The sequence below is a fragment of the Sipha flava genome, unplaced genomic scaffold (assembly GCF_003268045.1).
Source record: "Sipha flava isolate LNK unplaced genomic scaffold, YSA_version1 18492_pilon_pilon, whole genome shotgun sequence".
Lineage (NCBI taxonomy): Eukaryota > Metazoa > Arthropoda > Insecta > Hemiptera > Aphididae > Sipha > Sipha flava.
This window is the reverse complement of record NW_020272314.1, coordinates 1-19,425: the sequence shown is the minus strand read 5'-3', so window position 1 is coordinate 19,425 and position 19,425 is coordinate 1. Positions and strand designations below refer to the sequence as shown.

General features: G+C 27.8%; 2 protein-coding genes and 1 pseudogene across 2 annotated transcripts; 1 reads left to right on the top strand and 2 right to left on the bottom strand.

Annotated features, from left to right (window-relative positions):
• Nucleotides 1–22: 22 nt before the first annotated feature.
• On the top strand, nt 23–1,041 carry LOC112681062. Its single transcript, XM_025551321.1, has 3 exons — nt 23–292; nt 598–757; nt 833–1,041. Exons 1-3 carry the CDS (start codon nt 47–49, stop codon nt 970–972), a joined length of 546 nt encoding a protein of 181 aa, XP_025407106.1. The 5' UTR covers nt 23–46; the 3' UTR covers nt 973–1,041.
• A 9,066-nt stretch (nt 1,042–10,107) lies between these two features.
• LOC112681061 (piggyBac transposable element-derived protein 4-like) lies at nt 10,108–11,100 on the bottom strand. Its single transcript, XM_025551320.1, has one exon. It carries the CDS (start codon nt 11,098–11,100, stop codon nt 10,108–10,110), a length of 993 nt encoding a protein of 330 aa, XP_025407105.1.
• A 6,487-nt stretch (nt 11,101–17,587) lies between these two features.
• LOC112681063 lies at nt 17,588–19,420 on the bottom strand (annotated as a pseudogene).
• Nucleotides 19,421–19,425: the final 5 nt, after the last annotated feature.

Below are 19,425 nucleotides of genomic sequence, written 5' to 3'. Positions count from 1 at the left end.
ATAACTAATAACTAACTTTTAATTTGTTATTATAGGTTCACAAAAAATGCTAAAAGCCGTATTGAGAAATATTATATACTTACAAACTGATATAAAACATATTGAAATAAAGCAAAATGAAATATTAAATAAATTGAAATCTATTGAATCAAATTATGGAAATTTTAAGAAACAGGATGATACAAATGATGTTAATGAATTAGAAGAGTGCAATTTTCCTATAGATGACTTATATAATTTAAATATTATAGAAGATCGAATAAAAACAAATTTTAATTTTAAAAAATGTTTGGTATGTATTTAGTGGTAAAATATATCATTATTTTTAATTAAAATATTATTGTAAAATTATAAATTATTATTTAAATTACAAATGGTTTAACTTTATACTAGAACATGAAACTTATTGTTGATATCCCTCCCATTTTAGGTACATAATATATTATATGGTTTAAATTTTAAGAAATATTATCAATTCACTGTAGTAATTAATTAAATTATTGTGGTTATCAACTTATTTTCACTTTAAACTATTTTTTAAAGTAGTTATACAATATTTAATATATATTATAACATGTATTCCTTTCATTTTTATAGATTCAATATTTATCATATTTGGGCGGTAATAATATTAATTGTACTATGAAAAGAATACTGATGAAATTATTTACTGACAATTTACTGTCTCTATTTTCTTATAATGGGAAAAAAGGAAAAAAGAAATTTTGTGATCTTATTATTTGTCCTGTTATTTTTGGTAAGATTATTAATTGAATGCTATATCTTCGCATTTAAATACATGTATTATAGTTTATTTATTATTATTTTACATATGCTGTAAAATGTCAATCTAAATTTATGAATGTTTCACAAAACGAATTGGAAAGTAGAATCAAGTACCATTTAGCACAAGCACCATTTAACATTAAAAAAAATGATAAATTTGGCATAAATGCTGCAGCTGCAGACTAAAATTGTCAATTATTGCCATTTATTTTATTTTTAATTTTCTGAAATTAACACATACATTCATTTTTCAGACAAAAAAAAAAAATTAAAAAGTATTATTATTTTTTTTTTTTTTATCAAATCCTGCTCTAAAAATATAATTTGTTATGTTTAAAATTTGTTTTTATTATACAAGTTTGTATGTTTATTAAGCTGTATATTCAATATAATTTTTATTTATTATAATAGATTCTAATAAATAAAGGTGTTTCTATTAATATGTTATTTTAATTCTAAAACTTACCTAATCCTACTTTTAGTATTAATAACATTTCAAGTATTTTATATAGTGGTTAAACAAATCCTATTATATTTTTAAATATTTAATTTTTATATTTATTAAATATTGGAATTTAAATTTAAAAGAAAGTTTATTGTCAACATCAGATAAATATTAGAAATGGGTTCAAAAAATCAACTTTCAATGTTTATTAAATATTTATGAATGAAAAAACAATGTTGATTAAATATAAAATGTTTAATATAAAATGTTAAATAAAAGTTAATTAAATATATATATGTTGTGTGGGTTACCTTTAATTGTTTGCATATATTCAAATAGATCGCTACGAGTTTCCATAATAATTCAGATATACCTACAAAACATCGACTACGACTTAAAAAGGGTATAACTTATAAATAGGCAACTTAAGGCAAAAACAATTTTTACCGATTTTTAAATAATTAAATTTAAAATAAATTTATTAAGTTTTAGTGATAAGAGCTGCTCAGACTTAAAATTCAAACTCTATTAAATAAAGAGCACTAGTATATAATTCAGAAATGAAGATTTTTATAGCCTATGTATTTAATAATAAAAAGTCACTAAATTATTTTGATGAATAAAACTTACGTGCTAACCTTCGACGAATCGATGAAAACAAAAAAATAAAATATATTGTTTAAATTAAACTTTTTACAGCCAAATACTCAACAAATAACAGACGGCAAACTGTAGAATCAAATGAAAAGAGAATAGACTAAAATAATCATAAATGTGTTGAGGATATATGTAATCAGAGCGCTGATTGCGAAACGGGTACTTATTTTATAATTTATAAACTCGGAGATAATCAAATATCATAAAGAAATCAATTATTAATAATAAGTTTTATTATGGGTTTTGACCAACTATTTTCATATTCTGGCCCACTGTGCGATGGCGACGCTCCTGAAACAGGTCTCCCGTACGAGATGTAATTGTGTCGTGTGGAGTCGAGTCACTCTCGGTCCGGCGGCCTGTGTAGTATATAATTATTATTATCATTATTATTATTATTAATATTATTATTATAACCCCTGGGCGCCCGTTTCCCATATTTGTGTATTTAGAATAATTATTTCTTAAGAGGACGTGTCACCAAAAGAGGACGTGTTACGCGTGCAACGACCGAGAGGACGCGCTGTTAGGTGTGTTCACGATCCGCAAGCGCGCGGCGTTTATGTCGCGCCCACTTTATAATTCGTAACGACGTCGGCGACTAGTGCTCGTTCCGGAGCGCCGTTTATTTGTCTATGAATGTTCTTCCAGTATTAATCGTATCAATATAAAATTCATACGTAAATTCATACGTAAATGTCGCCGTAATATTTTCAATACCTATGAACTACCGATTACAATTTAAGATACTGCTTACCTAAATTCATGTTCCAATATATAGGTTGTAGAAACTGTATTATAACATAACTTAATTTGTACTTAAAGCATTATAACTCATTCAAATATAATACCTATCCTAAAATATAATTTAATGAGTACCTGAATGAATACAGCGCAATCAAATTAATATTAATTTGACGTGTTTCATCTTTTATGCTCCTTTTTTAAATATGGATTTTTAATATGATAATAATTAATAAAAATAATATACATAATAATAATAATACATACATACATACTTACTTGTACTTACAATATTCCAAATGACTAAAACTAACGTATACAAATAAAAACGAGTAAAATATTTTTTTTTAGTAATATGATTAATGATAATAATATAATAAATCTAATTTTATTTTAAAATAGCTGTTTTGAGATTTTCATTTGCTGTAAAATTATTTTTGACTCTCTTATGTCTGATTTCATAAATCTATATTTATAAACAGGATCCACGATTTCTGGCAGCAAACAGTTTAGATAAAACCTATAAGTATAAAATTTAATATTGATATACTTCCTATATTTTATTAAAAACTAAATATTGGATTTAACAAAAGTTAAATCAATATTAATATTCTAACAATGTTTACGTTTTTAATTTATCGACCATATGTGTACTCCAAAAGTCATCATCATATTTTATTATCTGGACTGACATCCAATTAGTCGTGTATATAATAAAAAAGCATTGATCCTTTTGGGAAATATGCAGTTGTCCTTGAATTTGGTAGTAGTAAATATGATTTTTACTTAATACCAATTTGTTATCTTTGATGGAACAATACTTCAACTGTGTTAATATTATAATAAATAAATTAGGTTTTAAAAAAATAAATAAGGAAAGGTATTTTTTTAGTAGGAAGCCAACCTTGCCAGTGGATACAGCCTCTATCTCATTTTCCGTGTCTTTTGCAGCATAAGGACATTTAATTTCAACAATAGCAGTATCCCCAATAATTCCATCTAAAATAATTTTGAAAAAAAAATCGTAATATTAATTAATTAATTATTTTATTATGTACTAGAGAAAATAGTAGGAAAATCAAATCATGTTAAACCTGGACTAGCAGCTAAATATGGAATTTGCGTATCGATCAAAAGACCACATTTTTCTATTGTGTAACCGAACTTTTCTTTAAATTTTGTTTTTGCCTCATCTTCCATATCCCTACCATACTGGACAGACCTATAGAATAAAAAAGTATAGAATCTATTAAATAAAAAAAAAAAAATAGTACCTAATAAAAATATTCTTAATATTAATAATGCACATTTTAGTTATAGTGCGGTATTTTAAGTGTATAACATTTAACTAACTTGCTATTGAATGTTAGATATAAGATTGAATGCACTATATTTTTGCAACTAGTATTGTGACGCATTTTGCATACACGACCAAAGTTACTAGCGGTGAGTCGGATCATCCTTTCTGCCCTCCAGTTTTCACTTTCGGCTTGATATCTTGTAGTTTCTTCTACTGTGGTGCGGTTGACGTCATGTAAAGTCCTTTAGAAACGAAATTATTGAATAAAACGAATAATAGCTAGCCAAGGTATTGGGTATTCAGTATTTTTATCATTGTTTGTATGTAATAGGTGCCTATATAGTAGTATAGTACCTACTTCAGAAACTGTTCCATATCTTTTACAAACGATGGATCATCGACTTCTCTTATACCTATATTAATAACGTAAAAAATATGACAGTTATTAATTAGGTATAATTAAGTTTATTTATTACAATTTACAATAATATGTGAGCTTATCATTACATACCGTCTAATATGTCTGCGTTACCATAGTGTTCGTCTGGTTTGGAACTAGCTTTTGGTCGCTTTACTTTATATTTAAGTTTGGTCGAAAGTTGTCTTCGTTTTTGGCAAGCAGAACGTTTTTTTATTATTTGACTCAAAAATGATTTAGCTGTTTTTCCTAACAAAAAATTAATTAATAGGTTATTTTATATTTGTATATAATAATGAATTATATAATAGTAATTTTCAAAAAAAAAATGTTATCTCACCAGGACTTGTTTGAGTGATATGTTTTTTTACAGCTCTTAAATACTCGCTAGAATTAAAACTAACCACGGCTGCTAATATCCTTGTATTATAAGAACTCCTTTGAGTATAATTTATTCTTTTGCCACCAAGAAATTTATTAATAACACTATTAAATTGTTCGCAGACGTTGTTGTCTACGTCCAATATAAGGCTCTTTGCATTATTAGCCAAACGAGAAACAATTATATTAATTTCTTTGGCTATACTTTCATTTTCATTTGACTTGCAGTTATCAACTGAGTTATGTACAGATTTTTCACAAAAATAAGGAGCACATTTTTTATGGCAATCAAAAAGTCGATGGTTGGGTGCGTTGGTTATGTCGTATTTAAGATCTAAAAAGCCCCAAATAAATGAATAAAATGTAATAAACATTAACATAAATTAGGTACTTACTTAAAATTTTCTGTTGTAATGGTTTTTCCTCAGATTTTCTATACTGTATAGCTTTTGTTATATCAGTTCTAAGCCTAACGAGGATATCAGCAATTTTTTTTCTGATCGCAATTGGAAATTCTGTCCGTTTAGTGAGTGCAGACATTTTTTGGGAATAGTTCCTAAGCATATGATTCCTGCATTCAATTTTTTCGACTCTTAGGCTCGCACCATACGGTAGTATTTCATTTAGCCTTTTTGTGACACTACTGTCACCATCACTTAAAACATTTTTTTTAAGTTTTTAGATTCTAAACGAAGTGACTACGAATACACGAATGTTCATAAGTAAAAATTTTTCAGTAGTTTTCAAAATTTTCGTGAAAAACCAATGAAAAATTAAGGAAAAAACGGGAATTTTTACGCAACACCGATTTTTAACAAAATCGATTATAGTTTTTGGTGTAACTCTAAAACAAATGACTGTAGATACATGAAATTTTGACTAAATGTTTATATAAGCAGTTTATACACTCCATAACATTTTCAAAATATTTTGACTTATTTTAAGCTGTTTACAGACATTTTCAGTTTTCAATTTTTTTAGTTTTTTTTTTTACAAGTGTCAATACAATTTTATTTGGTGGTCCAAAAAGTCTAAAAATTTAATACAAGGTTCCTGATATATTGATAGAATAGTATTTGAAAAATATTGAAAATACACAGCCACGATTTTTTTTAATAAGCATTTAAATTTCAAATTTTGACAAAATTTATCAAAATCTCGAAAATTATCAATCATTGTAATTAAAAAATTATAAAATGTTCGGTTTTTATAACTAAGGGTTGAAAATTTAAAACAAAGATCCTCTTAAATAATTCATACTGTAACCGAAAAATCTAAAAAATGTATAGGTTAATTTTTTTGGTTCATATACCTAGACTGACATACCGCCTCCACTCAGAATCGTTTTTCTTATACAATGATATTATATCATTGGATTCAAATTTAATACCACCCCCCATTAGTGACCTACTTGTAACCTACTGTACAACAGAGTCGTTTTTATCGCAATAAAAAAAAAAATAAAAAATGATGAGTCAAATTTTGTTTATAAGCATAAAATGTCCATTACATACATTTTTTTTTTATGTAATAAACGTAAAAGTATTTTACCAATTAATTTTGAATATTTAACGCCATGCATTTCGAAACTCTTGGTAAAACCTTCGGCTACTCCGTCCGCTTCAATACTTGTAGCACCGTGTTTCCAATTCAGGAAGCATGTGTGTATCGGTTTTTCAATATTTTTATTAAGAAGCACGCTAACAAATTACGCAATATCGATTTTTGATTCCGACAAAAAGTATTTTTTTTGTTTTGTATCCAATTATACTTGCCTAAAGTCACGTAAAAATTAATTAAGATTAGTTATAGATTTTTCTATTAATTTAATTAATAGTTATTTGAATTTGTACGTTTTTAAATTGTTTAAAATACTTACTACTCCGGAAAAAGCATCGTATTTTGTTTTATAGCTCCTCTTGGACCACTGAGCGTCCGCAACAATTGTAATAAGTGGTATACCATTATTATCAACGGAACCAGATTCTATACCATATTTTCTTTCTTCATCTCCTGCCGCTTTCATTTCTGACCAAGCCGTGCCTTTTATATCATCTTGGAGAACTGACTGAAATGAATGGTACATTTTTGCAGACATGTATGGTATTTCTAAACCAGCAGAAAATTCGGCTAGTTGGGTATAGCCAATTCCTACAATAAATTACTATTTAATTAAAACAAAATCGCAAAGCATTACATTTAAATCAACATTTTAATTACCAATTGCAATAGTGCTATTTACAATAGTTTTATTTATTGACCATTGATTTTGAAGATTTTCATCAAATTTTGAAGAATATATTTTTTTTTGAATATTGCACATTTTACATTTGAATAAAAATTGTGAATAGTAACCTCTCCTAAATTCCGATATATATTCCATGTTCATAAAATTACATCCAAACATTCCTTCGTGAGTACAATCAAGTATTTGACTAAAAACATATCCGATGTCTACAATCCTACACCCATTTATTTCACCTGTTCTTTCACTAGATAAATATATAGGCGATTAATTTTAATTTTAATTCATAAAACATTACGGATGGTAACAAAATTCTTACATGAGGCTTTTTTCTACCTCTAAGACTGAACTGACAGTCAGTTCGTGAGAGTCTATAAATTCGTCCTGGATTTTAGCACATCTATACATAATGAAAATATTGTCTACACTACAATTCATTTAAAATACATAAAAAAAACTACAATATGATTTAATATAAATTTTACTCGAAAGGTGAATTTATTTCAGCTGCCGTAAGTTTAACAGCTAATTCGGCTTCATCAAATTGGTTTTGTACTTGCAATTTCAATTTTGGTGTACTTGTCTCTGCAGCTGTAAATTCTACACAACTCGCTAATTGTGGTGAATTAATGCAAAAATCACTGTAGCAACACCACCATAATATTAATAAAAATTTAAATAAACTGCTACCTAGTTGTCTCTTTACAAATAACAAAAATATGTTTTCGTTTTGAAACTTTAACTAAAATAAATAGTACCTACTATAATTTATAAATTATAATACTATATCAGAATTTCATTTCAAAATTTTAAAATATTGAACTTACCTTTCATTGTCATTATTTTTACGACGATTTACCAGAATACGAGTTAAACGTTTTTTGGTAACACGTTTAACATAATTTTTTTTGTTCCCCATGCTAATATTTCGTTATTACAAAATAATAGATAGGTAGTCGGTAAAATAAAATATTTCGTGTACAAATTAACAAATTAAGTCGTGAATACAAGTTCACGTGTCTTCAATGACCACGGTCCACGAGCAAATAATTTGTTATAAGTTTATAACTTATAATTCAATAATATACTATACATTTTATAGTATACAATATGTCAATATACCCACAAATAATCAATAATATTATTATATCTACAATGGTTTCGTAGTAAAATATTAAAAATAATTATTATTATTGCTATGTTGCCTTTATCTATAATTGCAATATTATTTATACTTTGTCGCTCTGGCGGTGAGTACTTCTCAAAAACCAATTATAAACTTGGAGGCGGTAGTTTTTGCGGGTCGGGGGTAACGAACGTTATCGAATGCTGCCGTAATAGAAACAAAGCAGCACTAGTCGGCCGTAAATTGTCCGTTTACGGCATAAACTTGGAACGTTTACGGCACACTTAGATTTTAAATCAACCACTCTACAATGGATTTAGAACAAAAACACCTATTACCGAAATGAAAGCTTACAATATTTACGAGGGCATCTCATGGGGCATTTTCATTATGTTAATTACACTGTTTGATATTACATTTATAAAAAACGTTTATTTTTAATTTTTTAAACGACTGTATCTTTTTTTAAACTAAATATTTTATAAAACCCCGATGAGATGCCCTCCAAAATATTGTTTTATTCTATTTTTATAATAGGTGTCTTAGCTCTAAAACCACTCAGGAACAAGTAATTTTGAATCTACGCAAGCGTGTTTTTAATACCGAAAAATGACGGTGCGACGCCCTCTTAATAGTAAGACGGTGCTATTCGTCATATACCAAAAAAACCGTATTATTTTTTTATTATTTGTCACTACGCCAAAGTCACCCTTTCCCAACCCGACGTGAGTCGTTGCCGCCAACTGCAGACACGCAGGAGCGGATTCGACGGAGAACAGATAGGTTCCATTCCGGTGGAATCCTTTCAGTTTTCCATATTTCTTCTAATAGGTCCCATATTTCCTGCATTAGATTTTGTCCACTGTTTTTTAGGAGTTCAGCTATGATCGAGTCTTCTGGTGTCTTATTATTTTTAAGCATTTTAATGATCACTTCTATTTCTTCTTTACTTGGTATTTTATCCTCTGGTTCTGCAGTTAGGTATATTATACTCTCTTCGGTTGTATCCACTGTTTTTCCCAGTAACTGTTTAAATGCCTCTCCGAGTTCTTCCGCAATCTTTTTTTCTTCTGTGATCAGTACGTTATTGCTATCCTTCATTATCATGGTTCTTGGTTTACGTTTTTTCGTTAGTTCATTTGTTATATTTTGTTATTTGGTATTACGAGTTGGGTAGTTGGCCCAACGTCAATCACCATTAATGGAGTGCCCAACATGGTGGTGGTGATGCTTCGATGTCACGATCTTAATGTACACTAGGGTGGCCCTTATGTATACAGAGTGATTCACCAAGCGTAATTCACTCATTATCTCAAAAACTATTAACTTTTTTCAAATTTTTTTTTTTTTCAACATTTTGGATCTATGCTGTTCTTGAATTATATATTTGTTTAATATTTTTCACCCTTATATTTATTAGGTAAACCACCATAAACTTTTGTTTTTCAAATGGCAACCCATATTAAAAATTTCATAATTTAGTAAGGCTTTTTTTCTTATGAATTATTACGGTTAAATTTCCATTTATCATTAATTCATTGACGAGATAGAGCTCCTCAAAGTTATGTGATTTCGGAAGATATTTGTATTTAAATTTGTTATTTAGTAACTCAGACCGCAGCAATACTTATCGCCTATAAAAACCAGAAGTTATAAATGATAAACTTGATACCGTTCGACGGTGATAAATGATTGTGTATCGACTTCCGACAATGACTTTTATTGCTATACATATTATATTCCGGCTTAAGCCGGGTTCACACTACACCGTGACGTGTATTTTACCAGACCGTGTACTTTGAAAATGTGTGATACCAATATATATTTTATGGTGATGCTATCAAATTTTGGTTACATATGTTCGCAGTCTTTTTATTAGATATGAAATATTTTCATGAGTTTCAATAAATAATAACTGATGAATATTAACCCTTTGAAGAGTGTATTAAATATTGCGTGGATAACTCAGAGAGAGAATTGTTTTAATAAAAATATCAAAAATTGCTTAAGTAATTATGTGATCTGTGAGACGAGTTGGAAAATCTCCTTTAATTTTTCTTCCTGGACGACTAGGACTTGTATTCATATCAGAAAAACTATGTGTCTGAAGTAACTGTTGAATTAATTTCAATCGATATTCAGGTATTTTTAATTTAGTTTCCTTCAGAGAATTATACAGAATACCAGAATTGAGGACAGATAGATCAAGTAAATGGAAAAAAAACTTTTTATACCATTTCATAGACTTTCTGCACGTATTGTTAAATGACATCTGCATATCAGATTTATCAATTAAGCCCATGTTTGCATTGTAATCTAATATACATTGTGGTTTTTTAATATTATTTCCTAACCTGTCAGTTTTATTTGTTACAGTCATTTTTGGTTTGTGTACAGTTGATAACATATGAACATCTCTTTTATCCTTCCATTTACAAGTCATCATGTTTTTTGTTGTAGCTGATACACATTGACCAGAAGCTAATTTTGTTGGGAAAGTGGGCATACCTATTCTTTTATTCCTAACTGTACCACAGGCACCAGTGTTATTTTCTAACAAATATTGGTATAATAATGGAGAAGAATACCAATTGTCCATATAAATTATGTGACCTTTATTTAAATATGGTTCCATTAAAGTTGATATAACTGAACCTGACTGTTGCAAAGATTCATTAAAATTTATATGTTGATCATTACCTGTATAAACTAAAAAATCTAAAACAAATCCTGTTTTGCTATCACAAAGGACAAATAATTTGATTCCAAAACGATTCCTCTTAGAAGGAATATATTGTTTGAACTTAAGCTTCCCTTTCCACTCAACTATACTCTCATCAACACATATCTTCTGGTATGGTCGAAAAACTGAACGAAATTTCATTCGAAGAGATTCGACAACAGTTTCAATTTTAAAAAGTCTATTACCTAGAATCTGATTTTTGTTATCACAAAAATGTAACAATCTAAGTAGTATAAGATGCCTATCTTGGGTCATTATTTTACCAAATATAGGAGTACATAGCAATGGTGATGTAGACCAATAATCCTTTTTGTTATTTTTTTTTGGTGTGCCATCAAAAAGGTTAATGCAAAAAAAGTATACATTTCATTTACATTGGTTTCCTGCCATTTGTTTAGTTTGGAGTGTTGTTTTGTAATTAAATTTTTCATCACATAATGAAAAAATTTGTTTGTTTCATCAACAATATGCTGGACTAAGTGTTCATCAAAAATGATTTTAAAAATATCCATCTCACGAAACTCAGGTAATAAATCATCAAGAACATCTGAATTTACACCAAAGGAATCATTAAATATAATTTGTTTTGGAATATATTCAGAACATACATTTTCATCAAAGTTCCACTTACCAGAAAAAACTTGTTTTGGTGTGTTTTTATTTACATTTTTTTTTAGTGATTTTATTTCTATTTCTTATAGGTGTATTTTTACTATTATTGCAACTTATAATTTTTAAATTTTCATCAACATCCATAGGACCATTAAAAATATTTGAAATATTTTGATGATTGTCAATATCATTCCTATCAGTTGACAACAGTGGTTGAATATGACCATTGTCATTAAAAAATATAGGCAAATTATCAATATCTATAGGATCTAAATCAGAACTAATTGGAATTTCAGTTGTAAAATAATGTGGGTTATCATTAGAAGTATTATTTTGAATACTTGAAATTGGTTCTGATTATTTTTTAGAGGTGCTAACCTGACTAAAAAGAGTGTTTGAATCAATAGTATTTACTGGAGTACTGCATAATTTAGAGGCTAATTTTTCTCTGATTATTTTCATAAAACTATCACTCTCCAATTCAGAATTCGATGTATCACCATCCGAAAACCAATCACTTTCTTCGTCGGCCGATTCAACATTTGTAATTAACTCAGATATTTGCTATTGGGAAAGATTTGCAGACATATTTTAAAACTAACGATAACAATATAACTAATAACAATTTTTATTATAAATTCGAGTACAAATACATTGAATATTATAATATTATGGAACACAGTCGAAAGTCGAATTAATCATAATATTGTAATAAAATAAATAATAATTATTATTGTTATATTGTGATAAATCATAATAAAGTATTTTGGCGGCTAACACAGCTTTAGTCAAAATTTAATGACTCCGATGTGATAAAAACAAAAACGTGATTAAATGTCACATGCAGTATAGGCAACAAAAATACGCATAATGAACACCATAAATTAATTTTTATTTTGTTATAAAGTGAGCACGGTAAATAAATTTTTTTTTCTGTAGATAGTCAAGAGATAATAGTATCTATTTCATTTTGGCGGCAGGGCGGATGTAGGTAGATAAGTTTACCGATACAAACCGCGTACCGCACAAAACGAAATGAATATGATGTCAATATATATAATGGCAATAATAATAAAAATAAAACCACGTTTTTTGTACGACGACAAAGTTTATATATATATTGAGCAAACAAAGTTATAACAAATTAATAATAATAATAATAATAAAGCGAAACTCGAGAGAGTAAAATGTCGAAGTCGGAGTTAACACGTGCGTAACGCGAGTCGGGACGAAAAGTCGGTCGTGAGCGTCGCGTACGTGTTGTTCAGACGAACGGTCGAACGAGAAGGAAAAGTTCGGCGCGCGTAAACGGCCGCGTCGCGTCGGACGGTCGTGTTGGGATAAGGCAGTGTGACCAATCCGGCGGCGGCGAGCGTGGTGAAGGAATGGGGCTGGTACAGTTTTCCCGATTTTGATAACACGAGATATCACTAAAATCAAATTTCGGGAGATCGGTTACGCCAACCTTAGAAAATTTAATTTCCCGTATTATAATAATAATAAAAAAAAATTAATAAGCCTAACCAATGTGGCTAACGTTAAATTACAAAAATTCCCATTTAGATATCTCCATATAATATAAAAACCTAACTACTGCTTATCAATTATAACTACTAGTTATCAATACTAACTTAAGCGTGAATTTATTAGTAATAAGATATCAGCACAAACACAAATTAATTTTTCATAATTCATTATTTCAGTGGTATAGTAATCGTTGACAGTATTCTTTACGTAGATGGTTTACATATAAATATATATATATATATATATATGACAAAAATTGTTTATATATACTTATCAATAAGTGTTTTGTATTAGTAATTTGTTTTGTTCCTTAAAACATTGATAGTACTTAATTTTATTAATGACTATTAAATAAAAAAATTGTTTATAATCAAAATTAAGAAAATATATTTCTTTTTGTCACGTTTTTACTAGTAAAATATATGGTCACCTTAAGGATAGACTAGATGAATTGATAGATTAGGCATTATAGGTTAAATTTTGGGGTTATTTTATATTATAAAAAAAAACAATTCTGAACGAAGATGATTTGTCAGCCTTAAATTGTAATATATTTTATTTTAATATCATAAAAATCAAAACTTTTAAAAAATTGGACCACGTATAGGTGATGCCAATATCAACATTTGGTGAAAATTTCAAGTATCTAAAAAGTTTGGTTTTTGAGTAACAGCTAAATAAAAAAATCGATTTTGTCAAAAATCGGTTTTGTACAAAAAAAAAAAAAGTTTTTTCCTCATTTTTTTGTTGTTTTTCCCGCCGCATTTGAAAACTTTTGGGAATTTTTACTTTTCACCTCTCCAAAGTACCTCCAATATCTGATTTTCTACCGACAACATACCATGAAGTTCAAAATTGAAGCATTATTTTGACTAGTTATGATGTACACTGACACAAAAAAAAAACACACATAGTAAAATCAATACAATCTTCACTTCGTTCAGAATCTAAAAAAATTATATTCCATGATTTCAACTTGATTTAAGATAGGTACAAATTAATTTAAAACATAATATTAGTAAATATAAATTAAATAAATAAATACTAATATCATAAATGAATTAAACAAATATTTATTTCTTATTGATTATAATTATGCCATTCTTCAAAACATTTCCTAGGACAAAGTGGTTTAACACAGACTTTACATTGAAATTATGTTTTTTTTTTCGTATTTTATTTTTATAGGTATCAATATATCATATTATTTACAAAACAAACAACATCCATATCAACATAACAACAAAAATTCCATCAGAAAGTATAAAAAAAGAACATGTCATATTTGAAATATTATTATTATTATTATTATTACGTACCAAATATATGAGTATACGTAATGGGTCAGACTAATTTCTAGTTTCGTAAAATACCATTAAAAAAAGTACTGTATGAGCAGTAATACCAAATTTCGTCAGTTTTGTAAATCATTGTTATAGCAGAAGTGACCAATTGAAGGGTTCAGTATAACAACCAGATAAGTCCACTTTTTCAAATTTTACAGAAGGAGCATAAAACGAAATTTGGTATACATAGAATAGGGATATTAAAAAAATTTCAAAACCATTTTGAAATATAAATATTGACCTATAGTAATATATTACTTTAAAGTAATAGCTTTAAATTTTCAAAAATAATTTATTTAATATTAAAAATCTAACATACAACTTCAGAAAAACAAATCTTGAAATACCTTTCATTGTTACTAAAAAAGCTTCATTGTCATTCTTACAAATTGGATTACGGTCTTTAAATGAGATTCCTAAAGAATTATTAATTATTTCAAATTATTCATATTTTAAATATAAATTAAAAAATTGGTTTTACAATAATCTTTAAATATCTAGCATTAAATTTTCTTTTTTACTATTGTATTAATTATTATTATTTGTTTTATATAAGGCTCTTACTATCTTTCATTATTATCACGGCTACTAATTAAAAAAAAAAAAACAAAAAAAAAAAATGTACTCTTACTCTACGACACGAGGTTTCACCTCAGTGTAGAGTAATGCCTAGTTAATATCTATCTTTGTTATATCACGTATTTGTCTTGTAACTAGAAATGAATAAAAAAAAAAAAAATCATTTTTTGTCGTAATCAACATGTAGGTAGTATTTTTAATATAACGTAACATAATAATTTAAATAAAAATTAAATTGGCAAATTTGTTTGTTGATAACACCATTATTAATGAATTTTGATTCATCAGTCGAACAAACATATTTTAAAAATAATGGTTCTTCTTGAATTTGTACCATGCTATAAATGTGAGTTTTCTTTCGGAATCACCCGGTAACAAATGTTGTATTAAGTTAGGTCGATATGCGTATAATTTATGTTTTTTGAAAATTGAATGTGCTTTTCCCAAAGAGACACATAAATTGTTATAATAATATTTATAAATGCTTGATTAAGATAGAGCGTTGAAATATTCAATAAATACGAATTACCTAATTTGTAACTTTGAATGTTAATTTTGAAGATATCAAAAAACTGTAAAGATCAAAGTTGCTCAGAAAAAATAGAGCAATCCAAATCCAGTGTTAAAAATAGTGGTTCCCATTTAAGAAATTTTTAATTTATTGCGCATGCGTAGATAAAAAAAGTTAAAAATTAGAATTTATCAGAAACATGTGTATTTATATGTCCTGTACCCTGTAAAAAAAACCCGAATCAAATTCAAGATCATGCGTTCGAAATATTTCCTGTTACCTACCTTTAAAACTGAACACACGGTATATAAATGAATGTTTGTGTGCAGATCTGTGGGAAGAAGATAGGCTAATTTAAAAAGGGTAAAATTTGGTATTTTTTATTCATCGGATTTTAGTACGTTAAGGTTAGGTTAGTATTATGTATTAATTTATTATATTAATCCACCGTATTATGTCAAACTTGGTATAACTTTGATACATTATTAGAGTTACCTAAATCATACATTTACGTACAAACAGCACTAGGTCCGCGATCTACCGCAGGTAGATTGCCTACCTGAAAATATACTGCTGCGAATCAGAATTTTTATTCTGGGCAACAGAAAAAATAAATCTAGAATATCATCCACCGAATATTAAATAACGAATTGAACAAAGTTTGAGTGATATAGAGTTGGTATATTTAACGAGCAACAAAGTGCACGGGATCAACTAGTTTATTATAAAATACAATATCATATATTATTGCAAATATAAAAATTTGATCCTATCATTTTATACTATTTTACATTATGTTTGTAAATAATTTTATTTATTATTTGTATATTTACCTCCCCTATTTTACAGGCTATATATCGTAATTGTGTATATATTAACATGTGAGGGCAACTGGTACATTTTGCTCTAGGTAATTTAGGGGGAATTAGTATAAAAAAAGGTACTTTTGGGGCAACTGGTACATGCCCATATGATCTTCTAGAAGAAATTTGATTGACCAACAACTTTAAAAAATAGTGGTAAAAGAATACTATCCATTTAGTATCGTGGACGATAAAGAATTTATAAAATTCTTGCATATTCTAAATCCGGTCAAGAAAATTTTATAGACCAATCATGGGCCACTAAAACAAATTTAAGAGACCATTAGCTCACTATTGATACATTAAATATTTAGTAATTGTTCATATAACACGGTATATGTTTTTTGTAAATGTTATAGTAACAGTTAACAGTACTGTAATAGTTAGGTAAAAAAATAATTTATTATGTGGTAAATGTTTTATAATACATATGTTTATGCCTACCTTTCTTACATAATTTGTAATGTACAGAATATTCTATAATCAAGTAATATGCAATATTATATAATTGATATTATTACCATATATTTCTACATTATGTCAATAGGAGTTTCTACTTTTTTTCAGTACAATATAATAATATTTATTTCAACTTATAAAATTTTATTTCTTGAATTTGATTCATTAAACATAATAAAATAAAATATAATGAAAAATTAAATATTAATACCTAGTCAACATTTTTTTTTTAAATAGCCTTTATTTAGTAAGTAGCTAAACAATTACAATAGATTCACAATAACAATAATAACAATATGAATATTATAAACTAATTGGCGTTTCTACAAATTATACAAGAAAACCTTAAGTACAAAAAATATAAGAAATCAAATAAAAATATAAATGAAAACCACTGTTCGGAAAAAAAAACAGTTTTTTTCATTTTAAAAAAAATGATTTTTTGTTTTTTTCTTCAATTCTTTTAAAACATGTTTAAAACGAGAAAAAAATTGTAATAATTAACTTTGAAGGGATAATGGGAAATTTCTCATAGAACTGGAGTGGGTACAATTGGACTGTTTAATTATCAATAGAAACAAAAATAAATTTTAATTTTAATTTACCAGCAATATCAAACAAATTATGAAGTAGTATAATAAATTAGTTAATATTACTTATTCACAAATCACAAGACCGAAAACAAAAGGAATTTAAATAATAACATGTGATACTTATTTTTTTAAAAAGTTTTAAAAGAATTTTAAGAATTTATAAAAAACCGTAAAAACCATTTTTAAACATGTAACATAAAAAAACATGTTTTAAACAACCTGTTATAAACACACAATGTTTAATTTCAAATGTTTAAAACATGTTTAAAACAAATGTTTTTAAACAAAATGTTTAAAACAGCAAACCCTGATGAAAACTGCTCTCTTCATGGCTGCACATATGGTCCAATTTCCCTTCCAATATATCCATCCATATGGTGACCGATGTTGCACAAAAACGTCAAGAGGTCATGTTGTTCATTAAGACGCTGAACATTTTGTGCAATATATGAGTGCCAATAACTCGTTCTGATCTCGATATGCCATCTCTAATCTAGTAAATTAATAATTTCTATTATATTTCAAATTAACAAAAATAAGTTTAGTGTATTAACTATTTACCCTGAGATTATTGCGCACTTGATTGAACTCAACTGAAAACTGGTTTTCAATGTAAGTTAATTTTCCTGAAACAAAGCAAGGCTGTATACTAAATATGGAAATATAATAGCAATTGAATGTATTATAAAAATTACAACAATAGATGTTATTTAACATCAAGCAAAATATTTAATAAACATTGAACCTAAGACAAAGTAGTCAAATATTTAATCAGCTAGTGTTGCCGCCACACCGATGTGTATAGTGTGCCGTGTGTTTGTCGCGCCGATCGTTTTTCCCTCCACGTTATCATTGCGCGAGTGTGATATCGGTTCGTTCGTGTATGGTGGTGTGGAGGTAATGAACACGTTTTTTGCTGATTTTCTTTTTGTGGTTATCCCGTTTTATTAAAACAAAACTCTTTCGCGTGTGCGTTTTTTACACCGGCGCGTTGTACGTTTTTTTATTTATCTCCGCGTGTGCGTTTTACACCGGCGCGTTGTACGTTTTTTTAATTATCTCCGCGTGTGCGTTTTACACCGGCGCGTTGTACGTTTTTTTATTATCTCCGCGTGTGCGTTTTACACCGGCGCGTTGTACGTACTTATTATTATTCCGTTATTTTCGTTTTAACCTTTCGCGTGTGCGTTCTATCACCGGCGTGATATACACTGTTTCCTAGTGCAACGTAAACATTCACAACGCTTGTTTCAGGTCTCCTCTGATTCGGGTATTTATAATAATATTGGTTTGTTTTCTTCTGATTTTAATATTATGTTATCTTGTTAATTATCTTATTATTTAATGTTTATACTATTATTTTATATGTATAGTATGTACAGCATGGGTACCCATTTCTTCTTTTGTTCTTTTCTCTAAACCATTTTCTAACTTATTATAATTGTTGATATACTTAATATCATATCGTTATTACTATATGAACTTGTGTTATCATTTTAGCAAGTAAGGTTATATCTGTTGCCCTTGTCCTCTCTTTCCGTGCATCTACTACCCGTCGACGTACTGTATGGGATAGATCCTAAACAGCTAGGTTAAGTTAGCTGGCCATAAATCCCAGATTTTCCAGCACACAACTGATTTGAAATGTGGTTATAAGTTTTAGTTGTTAGAACACAGTGAAAAATTGTTGTCTATTATATATTTTTAATTCATAATTACATGTACACATGATTATTTATTTGTAATGAAACCTAGTCATAAAATAAGTATGGTGTAATGTAAAAAATATACTATATAGACACAAGCAAAAAAAAAAAGAAGAAAATTGTCAACCATAGCATAGGCAATTCCAAATAAAATCAAACTACAATACACAGAAATATGCTTTAAAATTCTTTAATAAGAATATAATAAAGTATCAATAGTTATAACTAAAATTAAAATACACACAAATTTACTTACTCGTCTCTTAGATACCATTGAACATAAAATCATAACACATAGTTACAAACATTTAGAAAAAAGATGCAACATGAATAACACACATCAGACTTTTTCCGACTCACTAAGAAAATCCCATATATTAGGAT